At 43.7% G+C, this 25,428-nt stretch overlaps 1 protein-coding gene across 2 annotated transcripts in view; it reads left to right on the top strand.

The window, feature by feature from the left end:
• DCLK1 (doublecortin like kinase 1) overlaps window positions 1-25,428 on the top strand; it is a 325,118-nt gene that overhangs the window by 209,683 nt on the left and 90,007 nt on the right. For both annotated transcript variants that reach the window (XM_060079609.1, XM_060079608.1), the window contains exon 5: window positions 16,817-16,933. In XM_060079609.1, the coding sequence (XP_059935592.1) occupies window positions 16,817-16,933 (117 nt within the window). The remainder of the gene's footprint in view (window positions 1-16,816; window positions 16,934-25,428) is intronic.

The raw sequence follows: 25,428 nt of genomic DNA, 5'->3' as shown, positions 1-25,428 counted from the left end.
TAAAAAACACTACATTTGTAAAACATACCCTATAAGGGACTAAATTTTGCAACACACAAAGAGTATTTATCAAGCAGTAAAGAAAAGGACAAACAACAGAAAAATGGATGAAGGATATGGACAGGCAGTTCATAAGAGAGAAAATCCAAATGACTTAACAAATATATGGGAAGTAAGCTTTCAATTTACTAAGTAGTAATGAACTGTAAATGAACACAACAGTGAAATCCCATTTTTACTTAACAGGTAAAGAAAGTGTTGTGAAAATATGAAGAAACACACTCTCATAAAAAAGAGAGTTGATAAGAGAGTGGAGAGTGCCAAATGGCACCAATCTGTAAAAAATTTAAAGGCACATCTGTCTTTGATCATTGATCTAACACTGTGTCTCTAGAAAACTTTGTGCACAAGTGTACAAAAGTATATGTATAAAGTTTACTGCAGTTTATTTGTAACCACAAAATTCTAGAGAAAAAGGTAAATACTATCAACAGAGGTCTGGCTAAAAAAATTATGATATATTCATTTATTGGGATATTGTGCTGTCACTAATAAGAATTAGGCCAACCTAAATGGGCCAATATGGTAACTTGTCCAATATGTATTGTTAAGTGGGGGAAAAACATCAGAGTATCAGTATTATGTATTATTTTCTATTGTAGTACAAAAGAACACATACATACATATATGTACACAAATGCATATATATGTGCACACTTGTATATGCACTGATATTTATGACAGACTCCCAAGAAATTGTTATCAGTGATTACCTCTGAGTGCTGAACTGAGAGAGGAAGAGGGAGAGAGACAGTTTTATTTCATGCCCTTCTTTACTGTTTGGATTCACTTATCAAAATTCACATTTTGTAAAGCTTCAGAACATCTTCACACTTAAAGAGCAACACTGTATAGTACAGAAAATAGGAAATGCAGAAAAATATAAAGAAAAAATTAAAGACATTTCTCCAAAGAAGACATACAGGTGGCCAAGAAGCACATGAAAAGTTGCTCAACATCACTAATTATTAGAGAAATGCAGATCAAAACTACAATGAGGTATCACCTCACAGCAGTTAGAATGGGCATCATCAGAAAATCTACAAACAGCAGATGCTGGAGAGGGTGTGGAGAAAAGGGAACCCTTTTGCACTGTTGATGGGAATGTAAATTGATACAGCCACTATGGAGAACAGTAGGGAGGTTCCTTAAAAAACTAAAAATAGAATTACCATATGACCCAGCAATCCCACTATTGGACATATACCCAGAGAAAACCATAATTCAAAAAGACACATGCGCCCCAATGTTCATTGCAGCACTATTTACAATAGCCAGGTCACGGAAGCAACCTAAATGCCCATTGACAGACGCATGGATAAAGAAGACGTGGTACATATGTACAATGGAATATTACTCCGCCATAAAAAGGAACGAAATTGGGTCATTTGTAGAGACGTGGATGGATCTAGAGACTGTCATACAGAGTGAAGTAAGTCAGAAAGAGAAAAAAAATATCGTATATTAACGCATATATATGGAGCCTAGAAAAATGGTACCGATGAACTGGTACAGGGCAGAAATTGAGACACAGATGTAGAGAACAAACGTATGGACACCAAGGGGGGAAAGTGGTGGTGGTGGGATGAATTGGGAGATTGGGATTGACATACATACACTACCTGCTGTATAAAAAAAAAAAAAAAGTGGTTGCCAAGGAAAGACACAGAAAATTCTAGCATGGCAGAGCATGGCATAGCTTCTGACTCCTAGTTTGGGATGATTTATTGCTTTCTTTTAACTTTTTTGCACTGTTGGAATTTTTATAATGGTTACAGGTCATCTTTATACAAATAATAAATCCATTACAAAATATTTTTGGTAGATTATTTTCAAAGAAAAATTATGAAATTATCCTTTAAATGTTGAAACTTTTATGTATAATCATATTTTCTCCATTAAGTGGGGCCCGGTAGACCTGTCTAGAATCCTGTGGTTGTTGAGAGACCATTGTGTTAGATATTGTCTCTTTTAGCCTAAATGATGTTTTAAGTTTCTTTAAAAATAAAAATTGGGGGCTTCCCTGGTGGCGCAGTGGTTGAGAGTCTGCCTGCCAATGCAGGGGACACGGGTTCGAGCCCTGGTCTGGGAGGATCCCACGTGCTGCGGAGCAACTAGGCCCGTGAGCCACAACGACTGAGCCTGCGCGTCTGGAGCTTGTGCTCTGCAACAAGAGAGGCCGCGACAGTGAGAGGCCCGCGCACCGCGATGAAGAGTGGCCCCCGCTCGCCACAACTAGAGAAAGCCCTCGCACAGAAACGAAGACCCAACACAGCCAAATATTAATAAATAAAATTTTAAAACATTAAAAAAAATAAAAATAAATATTGGGACTTCCTTGATGGCACAGTGGTTAAGGATCCGCCTGCCAATGCAGGGGACACGGGTTCAAGCCCTGGTCTGGGAAGATGCCACACGCCGCGGAGCGACTAAGCCCATGAGTCACAACTACTGAAGCCCGTGCACCTAGAGCCTGTGCTCCGCAACAAGAGAAGCTACCACAACGAGAAGCCCACGCACCGCAACGAAGAGGAGCCCCTGCTCACCACAACTAGAGAAAGCCCGTGCGCAGCAACGAAGACCCAACGCAGCCAGTGAATGAATGAATGAATGAATGAATGAATGAATGAATGAATAAATAAATAAATAAATAAAAATACTCAGGTACCTGATGTGCCAGGAAGAATGGGGAGAACAAGATTACTCATCTGTTTTCTAACTCAAACAGAGTTTTAAAAATTATTTAAATACATTTCTGCTAATATTTTTGGGAAGGAAAGCAAAATCCTCTCCATGTGAAATCAAATGTCTTTAAATATGGCTTGACACTTTGCTCTTTATTTTGGAAATAAAGAGCCAAATTTGCCGTAAAAATACAAGTTTACCTTAGCTCGACATTGCAATTTATTGGGTAAATATTTGAAAATGCTAAGTGTAGCCATATCTGCTGAAGTGATTCAGTGACCTCCTTGGCCAGAGATAACTATCTACTAGATTGCAATAATGACTTATTCGTTTGATGGCTAAGGGCCAAATGCAGATAGAATTATCATCTGATTTCGGGCAGCTTTCCAGCAAGTCAACTCTAATGCCTCCCTTCTAACCAGGCCCTTTTACTTGAAAGACCACAAAACCTCCAAAATGCTATATACTGTCATATTAGATGGCTGCCTTCATGTGACTACAATATTTATTAGCCTTGAAATACTGTAGCCCAGGGACTTAACGTAAGTACTGCACAGGGAATTCATTTCAAGCCACATCTGACCCCTTGTTTTAAAGGTGATCTTCAAATAGGTTTAAGGGGAATAAATCAAGTTTTCAACCCATAGTCTGCCTTCTCCTAGTAAAAAAGAAAAGAGGCTTTAAATGTTTCTAACCTTTTTCTTCTTTTCTTCACTTTGGAATAGAAGATTAATCACATCTACCCAGAGATGTAATTTAATGTCTGTCATTTGGAATAGAAGGGAAAATAGATAAATGGCTCATGAAGAGGGTACTTGAAAATTAAACTCTACAACCAAGGATTTTACTAGGCAGTTAATGTGAAGGATACTTCTCATTAAAAGGAAAGTCAAGTAACAAGGAAACATGAGAAACAGGATAATAAATATGACAGTTTTTGGCAAAAGTGAGGAAAGGAAATCTTAAGTTTTCAGAATAGGATACAGAGACTTACCCACAAGAATTAACTCACTCTTAAAATATCTCCCTCACGTTGCATGAATGTGAAAGAATTTAGAAAGAAGAAATTGTTCAGACATATGTCTAGTCCAGGAAAACTCTGTCATTCATATCTTTACGTTCCCTATATATGTGTGGACATACTTCCCTTTGAAAATCCGTGCCTATCCTATTCATATTGCTATAACTCTGCCCTTAACAAATAACCTGGCTTCCAGACATAAGGGGTTAAGTTGTGCTCATTGAGATCAGGTCCTAGATAATGGTCTTCCTCAGGTTTTCACAGAGTTAGGAACAGGGAATTTTTGTTTAAAACTGATATGAATATCTGCTCTTCCCAGATTCCATTTCCTTATCATTCTTTCTCATAGACTTTCTCCCTCATGGAAAAATGACTCATGTGAAACAAGGTGAAAGGGAAGGGTTGAGAAACGAATACAGCATCCTTTGTGGTCTGTGAGCAACCCAGATCATGCAGCCAGAAATCCAATGGGTCACAGAAATGATGGCAAATACCTTGTCTGATTGTGCACTGTTTTTTTTTTTTTTTTTTTTTTTTTTTTTTTTTTTGCGATACACGGGCCTCTCACTGTTGTGGCCTCTCCCGCTGCAGAGCACAGGCTCCGGACGCGCAGGCTCAGCAGCCATGGCTCACGGGCCCAGCCGCTCCGCGGCATGTGGGATCCTCCCAGACCGGGGCACGAACCCGCGTCCCCTGCATCGGCAGGCGGACTCTCAACCACTGCGCCACCAGGGAAGCCCTGTGCACTGTTTTTTTAACTGTTTCATCCTGAACTGAAAGACCCATCTGAACTGCTTAAAAAGGCAGTGCCAGCAACAGCTAGGAAATTCACCAGGAATGCCCATTTCACACTGGTTCCGCCGTTTTCAGGTGTCCCCATCACTTCCTTGCCCACTCAAACAGGTCACTTGTGGAACTTAGACAACCCGTCATTTCCCCCAAGCTTTTAACATGCAGCCTTATTAGCTATATTTGACAAGTGTGTCACCTAAGTGATTGCCAGCTGTGGAAGAGCAGGATATATCTACTGAGGTGAACTCTTCAGTTTGTCAAAAATAGAAGCAACTCAGAACATTTCTTCTTTCAATTTGCATTGCCATCCGGCTGAAAACACAGTTGCCTTCTCAGCAAGGATTGCAGGACTGAAGAGGGAGTGGCTCTGGAGAAGCTTAGATTATATTAATGATCCTAGAAAGTGTAGCACCTAGAAATGTATCTCTTATTTCTATTAAACCTGTGCAATTTTGTCTCTGGGCTTAAAAAAATTTTTTTAAACATCTTTATTGGAGTATAATTGCTTTACAATGGTGTGTTAGTTTCTGCTTTATAACAGAGTGAATCAGTTATACATATACATATGTTCCCATATCCCATCCCTCTTGCGTCTCCCACCCTCCCTATCCCACCCCTCTAGGTGGTCACGAAACACTGAGCTGATCTCCCTGTGCTATGCGGCTGCTTCCCACTAGCTATCTATTTTACATTTGGTAGTGTATATATGTCCATGCCACTCTCTCACTTTGTCCCTGCTTACCCTTCCCCCTCCCCGTGTCCTCAAGTCCATTCTCTAGTAGGTCTGTGTCTTTATTCCCATCTTGCCCCTAGGTTCTTCATGACCTTTTTTTCCTCCTTAGATTCCATATATATGTGTTAGCATACGGTATTTGTTTTTCTCTTTCTGACTTACTTCACTCTGTATGACAGACTCTAGGTCCATCCACCTCACTACAAATAACTCATGGCTGAGTAATATTCCATTGTATATATGTGCCACATCTTCTTTATCCATTCATCTGTTGATGGACACTTAGGTTGCTTCCATGTCCTGGCTATTGTAAATAGAGCTCCATGAACATTTTGGTACATGACTCTTTTTGAATTATGGTTTTCTCAGGGTATATGCCCAGTAGTGGGATTGCTGGGTCATATGGTAGTTCTATTTGTAGTTTTTTAAGGAAACTCCATACTGTTCTCCATAGTGGCTGTATCAATTTAAATTTTTTTTTATCCTGTTTAATCTCTAAATGAAATAACTTGACTTTCTGTTTTCCCTGAAGCCGTATAATGGTCAGGAAAGCTATTGACAGACTGTAAAAGCTGTCCTATTGTGGGCATTGTCTATTTTCTGTACTGATTGTGAAAAGAAGGAAAGAATGTATTTCATCCCTGTGTCCTGGGTTCTCTCACGCTGCTATCTTCAAAGAGTACCCTAGAAATCCACAGGCAGAACTGATTCCCAGAAAACTAATCTATATGCAGCACTTAATTTAATTTCTCCAGTGGATCTCCCTGGTGGCACTCTTAAAACATTCTTAGAAGCATTGCTTGTGTGGTACCAATGGGGGACTTTTACTAATATTTTGTTTCTTCAGGGTAGGTACTTCCGTAATATCCCAAGAAGTCATTCATTCTAAAACCTGCTGATATTTAGAACAATATCTAACCGCTTGTGGGAAAACGAATGGCTGCTGCACTTTTAAGTATTTCCTTGGAAGGAAATGAAACCTTTCTTAAGAACCTAGTCAACCTTTATTATCTAGCAGCTTTCCTTTATGTCCTGATTTTTTTCTGCTCTGCCAAATGCACACATTTGTGTTACCAGTTTCTTCCCTGAAGCAGCTGAGTTTTGTCAACCCCTGTGATTGTCCCTATTCCTTGAAGGCAAAACCTCTAAATTAAATTCTTTCCCAGTTAGACTTTGCTTAGAAGTAGATTTGCATCATTATTCTCTTTTTTTTGTTGTTGTTTCTTTTTGTTTGTTTGTTTGTTTTGCGGTACACGGGCCTCTCACTTTTGTGGCCTCTCCCATTGCGGAGCACAGGCTCCGAACGCGCAGGCTCAGCGGCCATGGCTCACGGGCCCAGCCGCTCCGCGGCATGTGGGATCCTCCCAGACCGGGACGTGAACCCGCGTCCCCTGCATCAGCAGGCGGACTCTCAACCACTGCGCCACCAGAGAAGCCCTATGTCTGTTATTTAATGCCTTCCTAGAGTTACTAATTCCTACTTATTACCATCTATGGCCCTGTTTCTTAAATTAGAAATCATAATTTAAGAAATCATCATAATGTCAGAATCATAATCAGCTGAGGTGCTTGTCCAAGATGCAGATGCCTGGCCTTTGAGGTCAGAATCTCTGGGGACTGGACTGAGGGACCTGTTGTTTTTCACATGCTCCCCTAGATCAGAGCCACTGATGTAAGGGTGTCCATCCATAGTTCTAGAGCAGTTCTTTTCAAGCTTTAATATGAATACAAATTACTAGGAACATTGGTAAAGTGCACATTCTGATCCAGTAGGTCTGGGGTGGAACCGGAGAGTCTGCAAGCTCTCAGGCGATGTTGAGGCTGCTCGCCCATGGACCACGTTAGCACAAGATGCTAGAGAACTTCTCTAAGCAAAATGCCCCAAACTATTGGACAGCACAGAGCCTGTGGCTCTGTTTTTTTTTTTTTTTTTTTTTTTTTTCTTTTTGCGGTATGCGGGCCTCTCACCGCTGCGGCCTCCCCCGTTGCGGAGCACAGGCTCCGGACGCGCAGGCCCAGCGGCCACGGCTCACGGGCCCAGCCGCTCCGCGGCATATGGGATCCTCCCAGACCGGGGCACGAACCCGCATCCCCTGCATCGGCAGGCGGACTCCCAACCACTGCGCCACCAGGGAGGCCCTGTGGCTCTGTTTTGATGGGAGAAGGGTGGACCCCATCTAAGCTATGACTAGTCCTAATTTCATTAAGGGGGCACAGGATAATTCAGAGCAGGGCCTTACCCATTGTGAATGACACACCTGGCCTTCTCAGTATTCATCACGTGGGCTGCCCTGTAACTCCACACATTTCCCTTTCCCAGTGAGACCCTTCCAGACCTCCCGGCTCCTGAACCACTTGGGCCTGGGCTGGACCCACTGGACCAAGGATGTACACTTATCTTTGTTTCTGCAGGAGCAGGATAAAGTCAGGCATAAAAGTAGCCTTACTCAGGGAGAAAGCTCTCTGATTTTTTTCAGTTCATACTTCTATGATTTTTTATTTTTTATTTTTTGGTTTCTTTTGTTTCTTTTTCCTTTCTCTAGGAGAAATTTGTACCCATTTTTTTCCTTTTGGTTCTTGGGTAATTTACCTATTTCTTATCTATCTTTCAGATCATTTCCATCTTGTAGCTAATGAAAACCAGGTGGTCATGAGTTGTTAATAAATGTGAACTCTTGTTCTTCTTCCAAAGTCTGCTTTAGGCTAAGTCTCAGGATGACAGTTGGTTGTTTTTGAAAATTTGAGTTGGGACCAAATCTCAATAGGATGGATATTTGTTGTTTTTTCAAGACTGATTTATCTTGCTAATCTGTCTCCTCAGGCTGTTAGCTTAATCCTTTGTTCCAAATGCCACATTGCACAATTACTTCAAATGCTGAGCCTCTGGATTTTCTTCAGTAATTTTATCTGTATACCAGAGAATGGCAAAAAGTTTCTGGTCTGTGGACTCACACCATCGGGGTCACCTGGGGATTTTTCTTAACACTTCAGGTTCTACCTCCAGTGATTCTAATTCTGTTGGTCAAAAGAAGAACAAAGATTCTGCATTTTTAAACAGTGGGAAAGTCTGTCCTTTACCCTGAAGGAAGACCATGGGCCTTGGTAAACTCTTGGTCTCTCCTGCCTTTGGCACCTGAAGCCACTACGTTGTGTAGACCAGTCAGTAGGTCTCAGAAGTGTACCTGACAAAGATCGTGTTAGCTGGGACTGTCCTGCCCAGCCCTCCCCACCCCACCCCCCCAGTCCACCCTCAAGTTTTGTGGACTGGACCTCCACATCATATCTCAAGTCATTCTCGTCCATCCATTTCTGTTACCTGCATCCTGGTCCAGGCCACCACCCTTCCTCTCCTAGATTCGCCCCAGAGTGATCTTTTAGACTCACAGATCAGAGCACAACAATGCCTTTGCTTAAAGCCCTTCTATAACTTCCCATCTTGCTTAGAGTAAAATCCAAACCTCTCATTTGGTCTCCCCAACCCTGAGTTGATCTGGCCCCTGCCTCCCTCTTTCCTGTAATCTACCCGTGGCTGGTTCCTTCCTGTGTTCAGAGCTCACCTTTGATGTTCTCTACACCCAGAGACCTTCTCTGACCACCACCATCGAGAAACCACTCACCCAGGCACCGTCACAGCCTCCTTTCACCCCTTGGCAAAGCACTTAGAAAATCAGCTCTTGTTCTTGTTTTTGTTTCTAAGGCCCATTTCGACTTTTACTGTATAAACTCCATCAGAGTTTATACAGGTACCCTGTATAGACAGGTACCCTGTCTTCTGATTTACCGCTGCATCGGCACTTAAACAGCACGGACTTGGTAAATATTTGCAAAATGGATGAATTTAAGCTGAGCCGGGAAGTATGAGCTGAAGTGAGCCAGCGCAAGGGCAGAATTGTTCCCTGTGCAGGGAAATTAATGTCCTAAAGCCCAAGAGGCAGGAAGATGCTTAGTGTTTGTCAGAAACTAAAATAATGTGTCCAGGGGAAGGAAGAGAGAGGAGCTGAGGTGGGCAGGGGCCTTAAAGGCTGCACTAAGGCTGTTCACAAAGAACAGCAAGGAGTCATAGAGGGTTTTAAGCGGGGGAGTAACAGCAGAATCCTGACAAGAGTTTTCAAGAAAGGCTTGTCCTAACGTTGCGTCACACACACTGTGATAGGTTGAAAGGCCACGAGATGTCAACTTGTAAATGTTACCCTACTTGGAAAAAGCTTCTTTGCAGATATAATTAATTAATTGATTGATTTTTGCTGTGTTGGGTCTTCGTTTCTGTGCGAGGAGGGCTTTCTCTAGTTGTGGCGAGCGGGGGCCACTCTTCATCACGGTGCGCGGGCCTCTCACTGTCGCGGCCTCTCTTGTTGCAGAGCACAGGCTCCAGACGCGCAGGCTCCGTAGTTGTGGCTCACGGGCCTAGCCGCTCCGCGGCATGTGGGATCCTCCCAGACCAGGGCTCGAACCCGTGTCCCCTGCATTAGCAGGCAGATTCTCAACCACTGCGCCACCAGGGAAGCCCCTGCAGATATAATTAATTGAAGGATCTTGAGATGAGATTACCTTAGATCATCCAGTTGAGCCTGAAATGCCATCCCAAATATCCACCTAAGAAGGAGGCAAAAGAAGATAACACAGACACACCTAGGGGAAGTCCATGTGAAGATGGAGACAGAGATCTCCGTGATGGGGCCACAAGCCAAGGAATGCCTGGAACCACCAGAAGGTGGAAGAGGCAAGAAAGAGATTCTCCAGAGCCTTCAAAGGGACTGTGGCCCTGCAACACCTTGATTTCAGATTTCTGGCCTCTAGAACTATGTGCAAATATATTTTGGTCATTGTAAGCCAACAGATTTTTGGTAATTTGTTGTGGCAGCAACAGGAAATCAATACATGCACTTTAGAAAAAAGACATTCCGATGATGTGCACCGTCATGCCTCAGTGAGCATAGGTCAAGTGTGAGATGAGAGATGTTCATGTGCTCTTTTCTCCCGTGGATGTTGTCATAACTCTAATGGAGAAAGGTAAGCCTGTTTCATACAACCTGATGCTCAAGTCAAGTTAGTTACTTCATTTTATGGCCAGCTTAAGAGGGAGAGCCGTGCATGTTGTGGAAATAAAGAGCAACCAGTGAGAACCAGGGAAGGCTATTTACTGTGAGCTGGTTAAAGCAAAGGAGTCAGCCGCCATCATTTGCATTTTGGCAGAGACCCAAAGACAGGCAGAGGAGTGGGAACACTTTATCTTGGAAAAGGGGAAGGCTTAAGGTGTGCCCTGATTGCTGGCCTGGGGAAGCCGGAAGAGGGATTAACTCCATTGTTTTGAGGCAGTGCTATCTGGCTTAATGAATAGGGTTGCAAATTTCCAGTCTCAATAGGTAAGAACCAAAATCTCCTGCCTGGGTATTTGCACTCAACTAAAATGGCTTGGATAGCACTATTTTGGGATTGGTTCCAAACGTGTCATGGCAGAGGTTAAGTGGTACCTGGAAGGGAGAGGACTGGACTGAGAGTGCAGTGGATTAGGGGCAATGCTCCTGGCCCTTCTGCAACCCTCGGATTTGCTCAGCACAACATGCAAGTCCTCTTTCTCTACACTGTGCCCCCATGACCTCCTCCATTTTCCAAACTCTCAACTAGGAAACCACCAGCGTTTCAAGACCCCCTGTCACCATGTTCTCAGAGATGGCAAAAACAATGGATGCTGATCCGATTTTAACAGACAATTGGAAGGCTTTCAACACTGCCAATCACATCATCTACACTGCAGTAGATGCACAGATGCCCGAAACTATCCATTCATGTTGGCCAAATCTACAGAAATAATGTGCAGAATGCATTGTTTAGGGCCCCAGGCAGGTGGTTGGTGATGGCTTCATTAACGCCCTCAAGGAAGAATTGAAGAATTTATTGAAGACCATTGGAAAGATCGCTAATGGAGAGATGCAAAAGTGGTTCTTAAGCAAGGGCTCTTCCCCCCAGGGGACATTTGTCAACGCGTGGAGACGTTTTTTGGTCTTTACAACTAGGGAGGTGCTACTGGCATCCGGTGGGTAGAGACCAGGGATTCAACTAGCGACTGGCACCGAATGGTGCAGTTGTTGTGGGAAAAGGAAAGAATGCGATCAGTGTCAAGAAATGAAGATCCGGTGGAACAGGCACAAAGCAGCTTTTCCTGTCTAATGTTTGGAAGCCTCCCTCTTTTCCCCGAGGGCTAAAACTTGGAGACTGCACGATGAGCGGGCTGGGACCATGTAGAGGAAGACAGTGAGGGGTGACAGACCTAAGACAGCAGGAACCTGGGTTACCAGGCAATCTCCTAGAGCACACCAGCTCCCATGTAACATTCAGCTCTTACTTAGGGAAAATTAGCTTTTATTTGACTATCAGGAGAAAAGAAAGTATTTGGGGAAGAGAATCACTCGTGCTATTAAAACAGTAGATCTGAGTGGTGACTCTTGAGATGTCAGGACGGAACATCCCAGCACCAGAAAAGCTTCTGCAGAGGTTATAGAAAGGGTCAACGCTCAGCCAGCAAGTGCCTCCAGAGCTGATTCATGTTAGTTTCACAGCCAGCAGCCGTGCCACGTGGGAACACGTGTGTGCCATCTGGAGTCCTGTGCTGGGGGTTCTGAAAGTGGTGGGCCAGTCTAGGTGCTGGGTTTAGACACGCGTGGCTATATTTTTAGAAGGTACTTTAAAAATCTCAGTTTCTGGGACTTTATTCTCCAGCTAAGCCACTCCAGCTGATGTCTTTGCTTCCAGCTCAATCTGCTACAGGCTTTATTTTTAAAAAGAAAAATATTGGAGCTTAGGAAAGTAACACTGGTTCCAAACCCCGTTGCCAGTAGGGAAGGGAGTTTCACTGTAGTGTCAGGATCGGCTCCGAATCTAGGTGGTGCAGAAACAAGAAGATGGACCTCAGCCCTTATCAGAGCATTGTACCGGGGAGATGCAGATCAACCCTTCCAGCGTTTGAATTTTCCTGTAATACTGCCCTGAAGTTCAAGAATCATCATGTTTCTACAGGAAGTAAACTTTGGCCTAGGTCATACCAGGATTGGTCTCTCAGCTCACCCATGCTGACAAACTGGAGGCTAAGCAGGGTGGTCAGAGCTTCAAAAACCTTGAGGCAGAAGGTGGTGAATCCCCCAGGCACTGGAGGTGATCGAGAAGAAGCTGGCCAGCCCCTTACCGAGACAGTAGGAGAGGATATTCATGAATTGAGGAGAGAGCTGATTGGGTAACCATCGACAACCCTGATATTCTTGGAGGGTTCCTTCCAACCCAGAGCGTACGAACGTGTGAGAGCTACTCGCTGGACGGTTAGAGAGCCAGAATTGCAGATTCTCCCTTTTGGTGACCAAGCTTGCGCCATATTTATAAAAAGTCTCTAGCACTAAATGCTCTCCCTGACTGTCTTCTGCACATAGCCACAGAGAGGAATATTGTTCCATTTGGAAGCTTCTTACCTTTGCCAAGTTAAAGAGGAAGCTTGTCTTTGTAATCAGGATGGGGAAGAAAGCACAAAGCATCTACTGCTGATAATGGATGCTTCTAGATGAACTTGCCCATCTTCTGAATAGCTCAGAACAACTGAATTTAGAGTTGTGATCACTGAGAGGTCTCTGCCTGACAGTGATTTTATTCTACTGGTTTTGAAAAGAGATTACAGGGCTTCCCTGGCGGCGCAGTGGTTGAGAATCCGCCTGCCAATGCAGGGGACACGGGTTCGATCCCTGGTCCAGGAAGATCCCACATGCCGCAGAGCAACTAAGCCCGTGCACCACAGCTACTGAGCCTGCGCTCTACAGCCCGCAAGCCACAACTACTGAGCCCGCATGCCACAACTACTGAAGCCCGTGCACCTAGAGCCTGTGCTCCGCAACAAGAGAAGCCACCACAGTGCAAAGCCCATAATGAAGAGTAGCCCCCACTCGTCGCAAGTAGAGAAAGCCCGCGTGCAGCAGTGAAGACCCAATGCAGCCAAAAATAAATGAATAAAATAAATTTATATAAAAAAGATATTACAGGAGTAAAAAATTCCTTGTTTAAAGGATATCCTCTAGCCAGCATGCAAAATGTCACTAAAGCTGCCTAGGCATTTAGGGGACATCACCTTTGTCTTTCAAGATTCTCCAAAAGATACTAGTGAGCTCCTTTGAATGCATGAACATCTCTGCTGTGTGAGCTCAGGTGAACTGCTGGTGCCGCCGGTAGAGTTCTATAATCATTTCTATTCTTTAGCACCTTTCGTTATACATCAGCCCACCTACCACCTGTTTCTGAGTCGGGAGAATCTGTGTACGTGGAGGTTCTCATGCCACTGGGAACATGGCCAAAGAATATATTCCTTCTCCAGTTTCCTGCCTCTACATCTGCATCTGGGTTGTCTCTAAATCTGGCCATCACAGAAGGCCTGTTTCTTGAGTTGGGGTCCAGGGTGAAGGTGGGAGATGTTGTAACTTCTGTCTTACCAAATTCTGAGAACGTCTGTAAAGCTAACATTAGTACAGACCATATGGAGAATGGTACCTTCCCCCTCATAGAACTATGCTTACAGGGACTTTCTGAAGCAGAGATTTAATCAGAGCTTGCTTGCTTACTTGCTTGCTATGGGGGGGTTCAGTCATCAGAGACCCAGTTGATGTGCTTTATCTGATTTTCTGTACTTGGGTAGGCTGCGATCTTCCGTAGCAAGAGAAATTACCCACCTGAAGCTTCCTTCAATCTCATCCTCCTTAAGAAGTGTCCGTGTTGTCCAGTATCCCCACAGCCAAAGGAAGCGCAGCCTGCTTAATGTGAGAGTGCCCAAAACACCAGAATGAAGGGATTGCCCTCAAAGGCAAATGACCCCAGAAGAGAGGGGAGGGTGCGGGGTGCTGTCTGCTTCCTTGCCAGACTCTCTGAAATGTCCTTCGTGAGAACAAATAAGGTTTTCTACTTTACTGGCCGTGTACGTCATGTTACGCACAGTGTTTCTAAATTGTGGTTTTAAGCTGACAAAGATTTGGGCATTCTCTCCAAAGGAATGAAACATTTGTCCTTCATGGCATCTTTTACCACCATAAAATACCATTCCCATTTAAATTAATTAAAATACTTAAAATCTAAACTTTAATGGGAAAGATGGTTGAAGTCTTTTTGTTGTTGTTGTTGCTTTTTTAAAATTTATGGCTTGGCAGTGCAATTTTCTTCGATTGGTTTTATTTTGACCTTGGAAAAAAAAGCAGTTACTATCATTGTTTTGTTTCTGTTTTCCTGTATTCAGCCCTAGCCTTTCAGAATTATCCTAATCCCCTGTATGACTCATGAAGCTTCGCTCTTATACTGAAGGCAAGTGGTATGAGATTTGTAATTGTAGTTATCTTTCAGACTCCATGATCCCCCAAGCTATCTCGCTTCACTATGCTCCCACTTCTGAAAGAGAGTTCGTTGTTTCTTTTTTGGGGGGATGCAATAAGCATGTTGATTGAATTGCAGCTTTAGTATTTAAATTTTAATTTAATGTTGATATGAGAACTGGTTGTTTGCCATCCTTCCCATTGTCCGACATCACCCACTTGTCTGTCTCCGACCATGGGCACTGATAACAATTTTCCAGCCTTGATTCACAATGAAGCAGCCTGCTTAGGCCACCACATCAGATCCTGGGGTGATGAAGAAGCCACTAAACCAAGAGACTTCGATTCTGATGCAAGTCACTTAGCCTCTCGGAGACTCAGTTTCCTTATCTGTAAAATGGGAGGTTGGATTACTCTAATGAATAGTAGTAGTAACAAGATCAATAACAGTGTGGGCCCATACTTACTGAGCAGCTATTCCGTCCTTTTACATATGCCAGGCCTGGGTGGTACCCAAGGGAGTAGGGGGTGGGGAGGCAGAGGAGTAAATGAAGACTTTTGATAGATTAATAGTATGGTGAGAACTAAGCTCAAGAGAAGCTGTGGAAGCTGTAGAAGCATGGCATGAGTCCACGGGGTTTTTTTCAATACTCTGAAAATCAAATAAAACGCCTACATTCGCTCTGGTAAGACTTAGCCACCTGGCGAAAATACCGACTTTCTTTCTGGGAGCTGGAAAAATGTCAGCTTGGGGTGGTGAGATCGGTTCTATTCTGCTGACCCCAAGCCCTGGCTGGTAGGTGGGGCCCATCACTAGCAGCTCTGGCTCCTGTGGCAAACAGCCTGTGACAAGCCCTAAAGTCAACTTTTTAACTCACGCTGCAGCTCACAGATGGGTGTTATTACCAGTGTGCACCATCTGGTAGCTTTCTCTTTTACCCATTCATCCCTGCTAACTAGATACCGAGCTTTTTAAATTATTATCTTAAATTTATGTGACCTCTAAACATTCAGGACCTAGGACCAAAAGTCTTGGTCATCTTGCCCTCGTTATAGTCCTGGTTTTCGTTTAAACTGAGAAATGTGTTGTTACTTTATGCAATTTGTTTCATAAGCCAACATGTTTCAAACATGAGGTCCGCAAAATAAAAATTAGCAGAAAAGAACCCTCACTGGTTAAAAGATTCCATGCTGGACTACCAGGTGGACGGTGTTTCTAGTTCCCAAACCGTGTGTGTTCCCTGTTGTGCCTGCAGAGCTCAGCACCTGGCATGGAGCAGACACGTGGTAAAAGTGTAACTGGGGGGCTTCCCTGGTGGTGCAGTGGTTGAGAGTCCGCCTGCTGATGCAAGGGATGTGGGTTCATGCCCCTGTCTGGGAAGATCCCACATGCCGCGGAGTGGCTGGGCCCATGAGCCATGGTCGCTGAGCCTGCGCGTCCGGAGCCTGTGCTCCGCAACGGGAGAGGCCACAACAGTGAGAGGCCCGCGTACCGCAAAAAAAAAATGTAACTGGAAGCACGCCAGTGGACAGGCAGCATTACAGCAGTCCGATTTGGTTGCTAATGTACTTCTGAAAGGCCAGACCAACGTCCAAAGGCTGGGACAAACTCCAGGATGTGTTGTCCATTGTGTGGACAGAGCCTTGAGCCAAGTGGATGTCCTCCTCACATGGTCCAAAGCTCTGTTTTGGGAATTAAAACCTCTGTAGACACCCTCTCAGGCACTATTCACATGGTGGTTCTGATCGTGTCTTCTGATACCATTATGTTATGCTTCTTGCTTACTTCCACCTTTTAATTTGTGCTGATACGTGTAGTTTGTTTTTGTTCTTTTTTTTTTTTTTTTTTTTTTAAAGAAATTGGCATCTCCTGCAGGTCCACCTGGGCAGGACCCAAGCAGCCAATGGCGGTGGTGGCTGGGGGCGTGTGGTCCCGGAACCAAATCCCCATGGATACAGAGGGACAACCGTATTTACTGTGCTGTCTAAGATGCCCACTGTGCCCTTTCTGGTTGTTTTTTTTTTTTTTTTTTTTTGTTTTTTTTTTTTGGTTCTGTCGTCATAGACACATACTGGGCCAGCAGGAAGCACGTGTGACCGAGGATGGCTGTGTATTTCTCCTTCCAGGTTTATTGTACATTTAGAATGGTATGTGCGTGACCCTGTAATGATGTGTGGCCTTTCTTCTTTCCCCAGAATGCCGAGTGGTGAAGTCCACTTCTTACACCAAAATAGCGTCATCATCCCGCAGGAGCACCACCAAGAGCCCAGGACCTTCCCGGCGCAGCAAATCCCCGGCATCAACCAGCTCAGGTAAAGCTGCAGAGGAGCCTGCAGCGACTGCCTTGTTTCTGACGCACGATGAGCAGAGGGTGGGTGAAGCCCAGAGCGTGAGATTCCAAGAGAGTGTAGATTCCGGTTTATAATTTTAGAACATGTTAAAGTGGTGGAACAGATTTGCCAGAGTCTAGCATGTTGGCTGTAAGAAAAAGCATCAGGTTCGGGAAAACTTAGTAAAGATTCAAAAAACCCAGACTTGCCTACAGATAGAAGTACGCTCCTGACTTGCATCATTTCTGCTGCAAAAATTAGTTTTCAGGCTAAAGGCCCCCAGCTCCAGAAATCTCTGTTAAAGCATTTGTTCATCTTGGGACTGGCTGGTGAGGAGTTTACAGTTTGTATTTGCTGAGCCTTTGTTTAACACATTTTTTACTCTGGCCCCAGCATGGCCCTGGGGCTAAAAGCTGTGAGGAGAGACTGGTGCTGGGGTAGCTGCAGTGACTCTGGGCCTGTGACCTGTCTGTCCTTGGGCTCTAGTGCTGGTGTTGGAGCAGGATGTGTACTTATAGGATGACCACCTCAGACCTACCTTTTCCTTCTTTGGTCTTAAATCTGACATCAATTGGGACTTCCCTGGTGGTCCAGTGGTTAAGACTTCGCCTTCCAGTGTAAGGGGTGCGGGTTCGACCCCTGGTCGGGGAGCTAAGATCCCACATGCCTCGCAGCCAAAAAACCGAAACATAAAACAGAAGCAATAGTGTAACAAATTCAATAAAGACTTTAAAAATGGTCCACGTCAAAAAAAAAAAATCTTAAAACAAAACTGACATGAATCAGTTGGTTTTGTTTGGGTCTTAGGTATAAGGTCTGTTTCACGATGGAAGGGAATTATTTATTAAATGCTATAAACTGTTGAATGTGAATTATTAAATGATACATACATCGAAGTGATTGTCACCTGGTTTTATGAAGGCAGGGAAGCTCTTATAAATAGGGACCAAGACCTATAGGGTCTATATTGAAGCCTTCTTGTACTCAGCAGTGTGGTCCCAGAGGGGTGTAAAAAGATCTCTAGGCTGGGGCTACAGGGCCTACCTCTGGCACCACTGCCCAGTGTGAGTTATAACCTCCCTATTTAAAATTGCCAGTGCTATAAACTATTTTTCCTCGTAAAAACTAAAATTGAAACCTCCAAAGTCAGTCTTGGAGGAAGGGACTCTTAGTTGGCTGGAGAACTAGACCACCGGGCCCATGTTAGTTCTCTAAGAGTTGCCTTCCCCTGGGGGTGTTGCTAATCCCTGCTGTTCCCTAGACAGGTCTGCAAAGACCTTCTCCTCACTCTGTGTTGGCACCGATGAGCTGGATTGAGCTTGAAATTTACAACACCATAACCCTTTGCAACAGAAGCCTAAGCGTTAGTCCCAGACACCAGCATTCTGGGGTGTGAAGTGATTCACCCTGACTTCAGGATGTATGTCAGTGGTAGACAGAAACTTTCCTTTGTAAGTCAGTCTTAGAATAAGAATGGGAATGCTTGGTAAATCTTGTCTTTGCTCCTTACTCATTTCTCTTCTTGGGACTAGAAGAAGTTAGAGGTGTTTTATTAATGTAAGGTATTCATTTAGACATTCAGAAATATCCAGTTCAGGCCTGCTAGTGTCAGGCACTTGCTAGGCGCTAATAATGCAGAGATGACAGAAACAGCCCTTCCACTCAAGAAGCACACAGTTCAAGCCCCTATATAATTTATAGACAGTCCCTTTCTGGCTGTCTAATCATGGCAGCCAAGATTGAGTGGAGGCCTACAGGTGGAAAAGATGGTAATACAGAGCAAAAAAAAGGGAGAGAGAATTTTTGCAGCTCAGAAATAAATAACCTTGTAAATAATGAAGAGCCTATTTTATTTCAAAAAGGAAGCTAAAATTTCAGTTAAGAAAAAAAGAATCAAATCTGATCTTAAAAAGATAATAATGAATATAGGAAATGGTTTCACTTTGGAATTAATTGGTCACATAGTTAGTATTCAGCATCTCTTAAGATTATATAAATCTTATAAATGTATTTAATTATAATCTTATAAATAAAGATGAATATATCATTTACCAAAAGTAACTTTGGAAACTCAAAAGAGGAGATAGGCAAATGTATTAAATGTATTTGTATTTGTCACCGCCAACGTTTGGAACCATTCCCTTTAGAAGTTTAAAATGCATAGGATACATTAGTTCAAAATTGATAGATTGATTCAAACAGTCATTTCTATTTTCTGTTGTTTCCCTGAATCTCTTTTCCGTTATAGTTAGAACCTGGTTGGTTTGACCAGCAATCACTTGTAATGTGTGATAGGTATGCCATGCCAGGGAGTTATCATTTTCATACAGAAAGCAGAATCCAGATCCATTCTAAAATCAATATGTTCTTGAAAAATTAGCACTTCAGTCAAGGTATCTTTAACTTTTAGGCCAAGATTAATTAAAAAGCACTGATCATGTTTTCTTTAATATAAGCCTTTTACGCATATCAAGTTTTCAACTTCTTGCATTTAGATTTAGAAGATATCATACAATCGTTTCCTGGTTATATAAGAGCGTATAATATGTGATGACTGTCTCTTGATTCTGACTTGCTATCAAATCTTCCCACCTTCCTCTGGATGATTCTAATTTAGGGTTTATAGAGCAGCAATACCCGGTTGCAAATGAGTGGATTATGCCAGGGACCCCAAGATCACTCCCTTTCCCCGGGACCTAAACGCAGGGTTTAGGAAGTCCAGTGGTGTTTACATATCTTTTCAGGGCAAGTGCAGATGCTGGGTGTCAGGGGATCACCTGCCTTGGCCCCCTCCACTGAACTAGCCTAAGATTCCTGTCTCTACTCAGGTTTGTCTCTTGAAACCGTGGAAAGGAACAGTGAATTATCTCTATATTGAATGTATCCGAATTTTCTGAAAATAGCCTATTCATTGTTTTCCATAAATCGTAGGACTGGAATGTGAACAATTTTCCTTTAATACTCCTTAAACATTGATGTTGTCCCAAGCCCCATTCCACCATGAACCTGACTTAACATTAAGTAATCTTTGTTTTTCCCCCTTACACAAGACCCTAAGGTTTGAAATGATTTCTCCTTCAGTTTTAAAATTTCTACTTCCAATATTCATCTTCCTGCATGATATGGAGGTTGGAGCATCGTATAGAGTTAAGCTTTGTAGGTTCCCTTGTTGTTTGTGGTCATATTGTTGGCTTACATTTAAATGAAACGTCAGAGTTTACATAGAACTTTTATCTCTTTGATCTATTTTGATCCTCCCAACAACAAACAAGACAAGACATTATTCTTTGTTATATAATCATATACTCTATTTTTTAAATGAGGAGGCAGGCATAGAGCTGGGGGAACTGCTTGGCCCAGAATCACAGAGTTAATAGTGGCAACTCAGAGCTGGCACGTGGGGCTTCCAGTGCTCTGGATACAGCAGGCTGGCCATTCTTGATACCTGCTTTTTTACATCTGCTTATTAAAATTTTGATCTTAAGGAAATAACTGATGCAGTACCTAGTTTAAGATTGAAATTTACAACACCATAACCCTTTGCAACAGAAGCCTAAGCGTTAGTCCCAGACACCAGCATTCTGGGGTGTGAAGTGATTCACCCTGACTTCAGGATGTATGTCAGTGGTAGACAGAAACTTTCCTTTGTAAGTCAGTCTTAGAATAAGAATGGGAATGCTTGGTAAATCTTGTCTTTGCTCCTTACTCATTTCTCTTCTTGGGACTAGAAGAAGTTAGAGGTGTTTTATTAATGTAAGGTATTCATTTAGACATTCAGAAATATCCAGTTCAGGCCTGCTAGTGTCAGGCACTTGCTAGGCGCTAATAATGCAGAGATGAAATAAACAGCCCTTCCACTCAAGAAGCACACAGTTCAAGCCCCTATATAATTTATAGATAACATAATTCACATAGCTGTTGAATTATTATTAGTCTCTGTAACAGAAAGGGTCCAAAGAAGGCAAATTGGAGCTAGAAGGAAAGAAACCAGAAGTTTTAATAACAAAAGAAGAATAAGGAGCCCCCAGACAATTGTGTGCGGAGACATTGAATGAGGTATCACTAAGAAATGGGAAAAACGGGTTTTAGCTTCTTAAAGGAACAAGAATACATAAGAGCATCATAAAGAGAGTTTCATATGGGTTGAATCTTTATTCATGTGTCTGTCTTTGGAACACAGACATCTCATAAAATGTGTAATTTAAAAGTGAATTTCTTTTCAACAAATTCCTTTATCTGCATATCTGCATAGGGAAGTTATAACAAAGTATCTCCCCAAATAAGAGTATTCTGTGCACTCATTCAATTTCAGTAAGAATGGATAAGGTTCCGTTTTACTTTATATTGTTTTCTTAATATTAAAAGTGTAAGAAAACCACATTTACCTATCTTGAATTTTCATTACTGTAGTCCTCCTTAAAAACTTAGAGATTTCAAAATTTTGACCTCTTCTTGGATTCCTTAGAAAAACATGGGTTTGTTTGTTTGTTTTAGTTTTGTTCCCATTTAGATGGATGGTCAGTTTTTTTTTTTGTTTTTGTTTTTTTTTTTTTGTGGAGTGACTCCTTCTGTTCAGAGTCTCTATCTATACGAGCCATGACAAACATAACTGAGTGCCCCGTGGTACCTTACGTTCATCAGCCCAAGCATGAGCTGATGCACTTTCTTGCCCTCCAGAAGCTTATAGTCTAAGGTAGAAACACTCATAGCAACAACCATTCATTCATTCAGTATGCATTGAGAACCCACCATGGACTAGTGATGTGAGAGTTGCAAGAGTGAACATTTGCAAGAGGGAAATCTGGATGCCTTAGTTAATGACCTTCTACCATGACAGAAGCATCATTCCATATTTCCCAGGCTTAAAACTTACTTGTATGTGACTCTTGAAATCCTGAAGTCTTTTTATTTATGCTAGTCAAATTTTACTTTTTTACAGTTATATAAAAATATTTTATGCAACATATGCAGATAAGAATCAAAGCTGGGAAAGCAAAGAGAATTTTAATCAGCTTACTGGTCCAATTTGTCAATTGTTAAAATTTATATCAAACACCTTCAAAGGCAGATTGCTAGCTATTAATTTTTTAGCTCAGTCTTTTTCCTTTAGTGTAGAGATTTCTGCCATGTCTTTTCTATAGAGGATCTTTTCTGCTTTGGCATTCCAAGAGAATTGTTGAAAACAAAATGCACCAAGAAAATCAAGAGGGCTGATGATTCATTCCCTGTGTTTTTAGAATTTTTGCTGCATATAATGCTGAATCCTCCTTCCATTCTCTTTCCCTGTACCCATCAACTGCCCCTAGCACTCACTCTCAGCAGATGAGTATTTCCAAAGATACTCCTTCAAACTTTGAACCGTTATCTTGACCCACTGTCTTTGTGAGGGCGGCACTCTATGTCAACTCCTGTTGTAAAGTCCTCACTGCCAATGCTCCATGTTAATTAAATAAATATTTCCTGAGCATCTACTGTGTGCCAGGCTTGTATTAGTTTGTAAGGATACAAAGGTGATTAAACCGCAGTTCTTGTCTTCAAGTTGGGAAACAAACATATTTAACACTATGATAGTGTAGTAAGGGCTATGACAGCCCAGAGAAAGAAGGGGCTAAATCTCATTAATAGGGTCAGAGAAAAAAGACTTATAAATTGGGACATGAAGGATCTTGCCAGGAGAAGGGCCAGGAGGATATCACCACCTGAGAAAACAATGAGAGTTAAGACACAAAGGCATGGAAGTATATGGCATGTTTAAGGAGCAGTGGCTAATCCAATAAAAACAAATGGTAGAATTACAGGAAAGGGAGAAGATGGTGGTAGCCTCGTTGGTTGCGCTGAGATTGCACAGGGCCATGAAGGCATAATTTTGTTGTAGGTATTAGGGGGTGAAAAGGGATTTTTAATAAGGCCATGATTTGATTTTTATCTGAATTTTGGAAACAGTGGTACAGTGGTAGAGAGGATGGCTACATGTGAAGAGCCAAGAGCCAGGAAGGCTCCAGGAGGTCATCCTGGAAAGAATTGTTAGGACAGAATTTAAACAACAATGCTTAAAACGGGGGAGACTTCAAAAGGGAAATGAAACCAGGAATCTCACTGGATAGGAGGCCAGAGGAAGAGAGAGGCATCAGAGATGAGGAGCAGGTTTGCCAGTCGAGGAGGAGAGGTAGGGAATGGGTCCCATTTTGTTTTTTTTTTTTTTTTTTTTTTTTTAATTTTTTGCGGTATGCGGGCCTCTCACTGTTGTGGCCTCCCCCGTTGCGGAGCACAGGCTCCGGACGCGCAGGCTCCGGACGCACAGGCTCAGCGGCCATGGCTCACGGGCCCAGCCGCTCCGCGGCATATGGGATCCTCCCAGACCGGGGCACGAACCCGTATCCCCTGCATCGGCAGGCGGACTCTCAACCACTTGCGCCACCAGGGAGGCCCTGGGTCCCATTTTGGACCCGTCCCATGTGAGATGCTTCGGAAGCATCAGTGGGCAAGTAGTAAGGAACGGTGTGTAAGTCAGATGTGAGCTGACAGTGCGTATTTGAGAGACCCTGGCATATAGTAGTTAGTGATTTAAATAATAGAAATGTAAAATACCTCTCCCCTCAACCCAAGGAGAGATTTGTAAGGATAAGGATGAAAATGGAACCACAGGGAACATCTGCAGTTATAAGAGCACATCAGGAGGACCTTCAAGATGGCGGAGGAGTAAGACGCGGAGATCACCTTCCTCCCCACAAGTACATCAAAAATACATGTACATGTGGAACAACTCCTACACAACACCTACTGAACGCTGGCAGAAGACCTCAGACTTCCCAAAAGGCAAGAAAATCCCCACGTACCTGGGTAGGGCAAAAAGAAAAAAGAAAAAACAGAGACAAAAGAATAGGGACGGGACCTGCACCTCTGGGAGGGAGCTGTGAAGGAGGAAAAGTTTCCACACACTAGGAAGCCCCTTCGCGGGCGGAGACTGCGGGTGGGCAGAGGGAAGCTTTGGAACCACTGAGGAGAGCGCAGCAACAGGGGTGCGGAGGGCAAAGCAGAGAGATTCCCGCACAGAGGATCGGTGCCGACCAGCACTCACCAACCCAAGAGGCTTGTCTGCTCACCCGCCGGGGCAGGCGGGGCTGGGAGCTGAGGCTCGGGCTTCGGTCGGAGCGCAGGGAAAGGACTGGGGCTGGCAGCGTGAACACAGCCTGAAGGGGGCTAGTGCTGCACAGCTAGCCGGGAGGGAGTCCGGGAAAAAGTCTGGACCTGCCTAAGAGGCAAGAGACCATTGTTGCGGGGTGCGCGAGGAGAGGGGATTCTTCCCCTGTCTGCCTGCAGAAGGCAGAGCACCGCCTAAATGAGCTCCAGAGATGGGCGTGAGTCGAAGCTATCAGCTTGGAACCCAGAGATGGGCATGAAATGCTAACGCTGCTGCTGCAGCCACCAAGAAAACTGTGTGCAAGCACAGGTCACTCTCCACATCCTCCGGGGAGCCTGTGCAACACGCCACTGCCAGGGTCCCATGATCCAAGGACAAGTTCCCTGGGAGAACACACGGCACACCTCTGGCTGAACACACACTGACCTCTGCCGCCACAGGCTCACCCAGCATTCCAATTATAACTACTGTACCCCTCCCTCCCCTGGCATGAGTGAGCCAGAGCCCCCTAATCAGCCGCTGCTTTAACCCCGCCCTGCCTGAGCCAAGAACAGGCGCCCTCGGGCGACCTACACGCAGAAGCGGGGCCAAATCCAAAGCTGAGTCCCGGCACCTGTGCGAACAAAGAAGAGAAAGGGAAATCTCTCCCAGCAGCCTCAGGAGCAGCGGATTAAATCTCCACAATGAGCTTGATGTACCCTGCATCTCTGGAATACCTGAATAGACAACGAATCATCCTAAAACTGAGGAGGTGGACTTTGGGAGCAACTGTAGACTTGGGGTTTGCTGTCCATGACTGATTTGTTTCTGATTTTTATGTTTATCTTAGTATAGTTTTTAGCACTTGTTATCCTTGGTGGCTTTGTTTATTGGTTTGGTTGCTATCTTCTTTTTTATTATTATTATTTTATTTTTTAAAATTTATTATTATTATTTTCTTTCTTTTTTTCCCCCTTTTCTTCTGAGCCGTGTGGCTGACAGGGTCTTGATGCTCTGGTCTGGTGTCAGGCCTGACCCTCTGAGGTGAGAGAGCTGAGTTCAGGACATAGGACCACCAGAGACCTCCCAGGCCCACATATCAGTTGGTGAGAGCTCTCCCAGAGATCTCCATCTCAGTGCTAAGACCCAGCTCCACCCAATGGCCAGCAAGGTCCAGTGCTGGATGCCCCATGCCAGTCAACTAGCAAGACAGGAATACAACCCCACCCATTAGCAGAGAGACTGCCTAAAATCATACTATGTTTACAGACACCCCAAAATACACCACCAGACACAGCCCTGCCCACTAGAAAGACAAGATCCAGCCCCACCCACCGGAACACAGGCACCAGTCCCC

Source organism: Mesoplodon densirostris, chromosome 17 (assembly GCF_025265405.1).
Source record: "Mesoplodon densirostris isolate mMesDen1 chromosome 17, mMesDen1 primary haplotype, whole genome shotgun sequence".
NCBI classification, from domain to species: Eukaryota; Metazoa; Chordata; class Mammalia; order Artiodactyla; family Ziphiidae; genus Mesoplodon; species Mesoplodon densirostris.
Note: the sequence above shows the minus strand (reverse complement) of the source record. Positions and strands in the feature narration are given on the sequence as shown.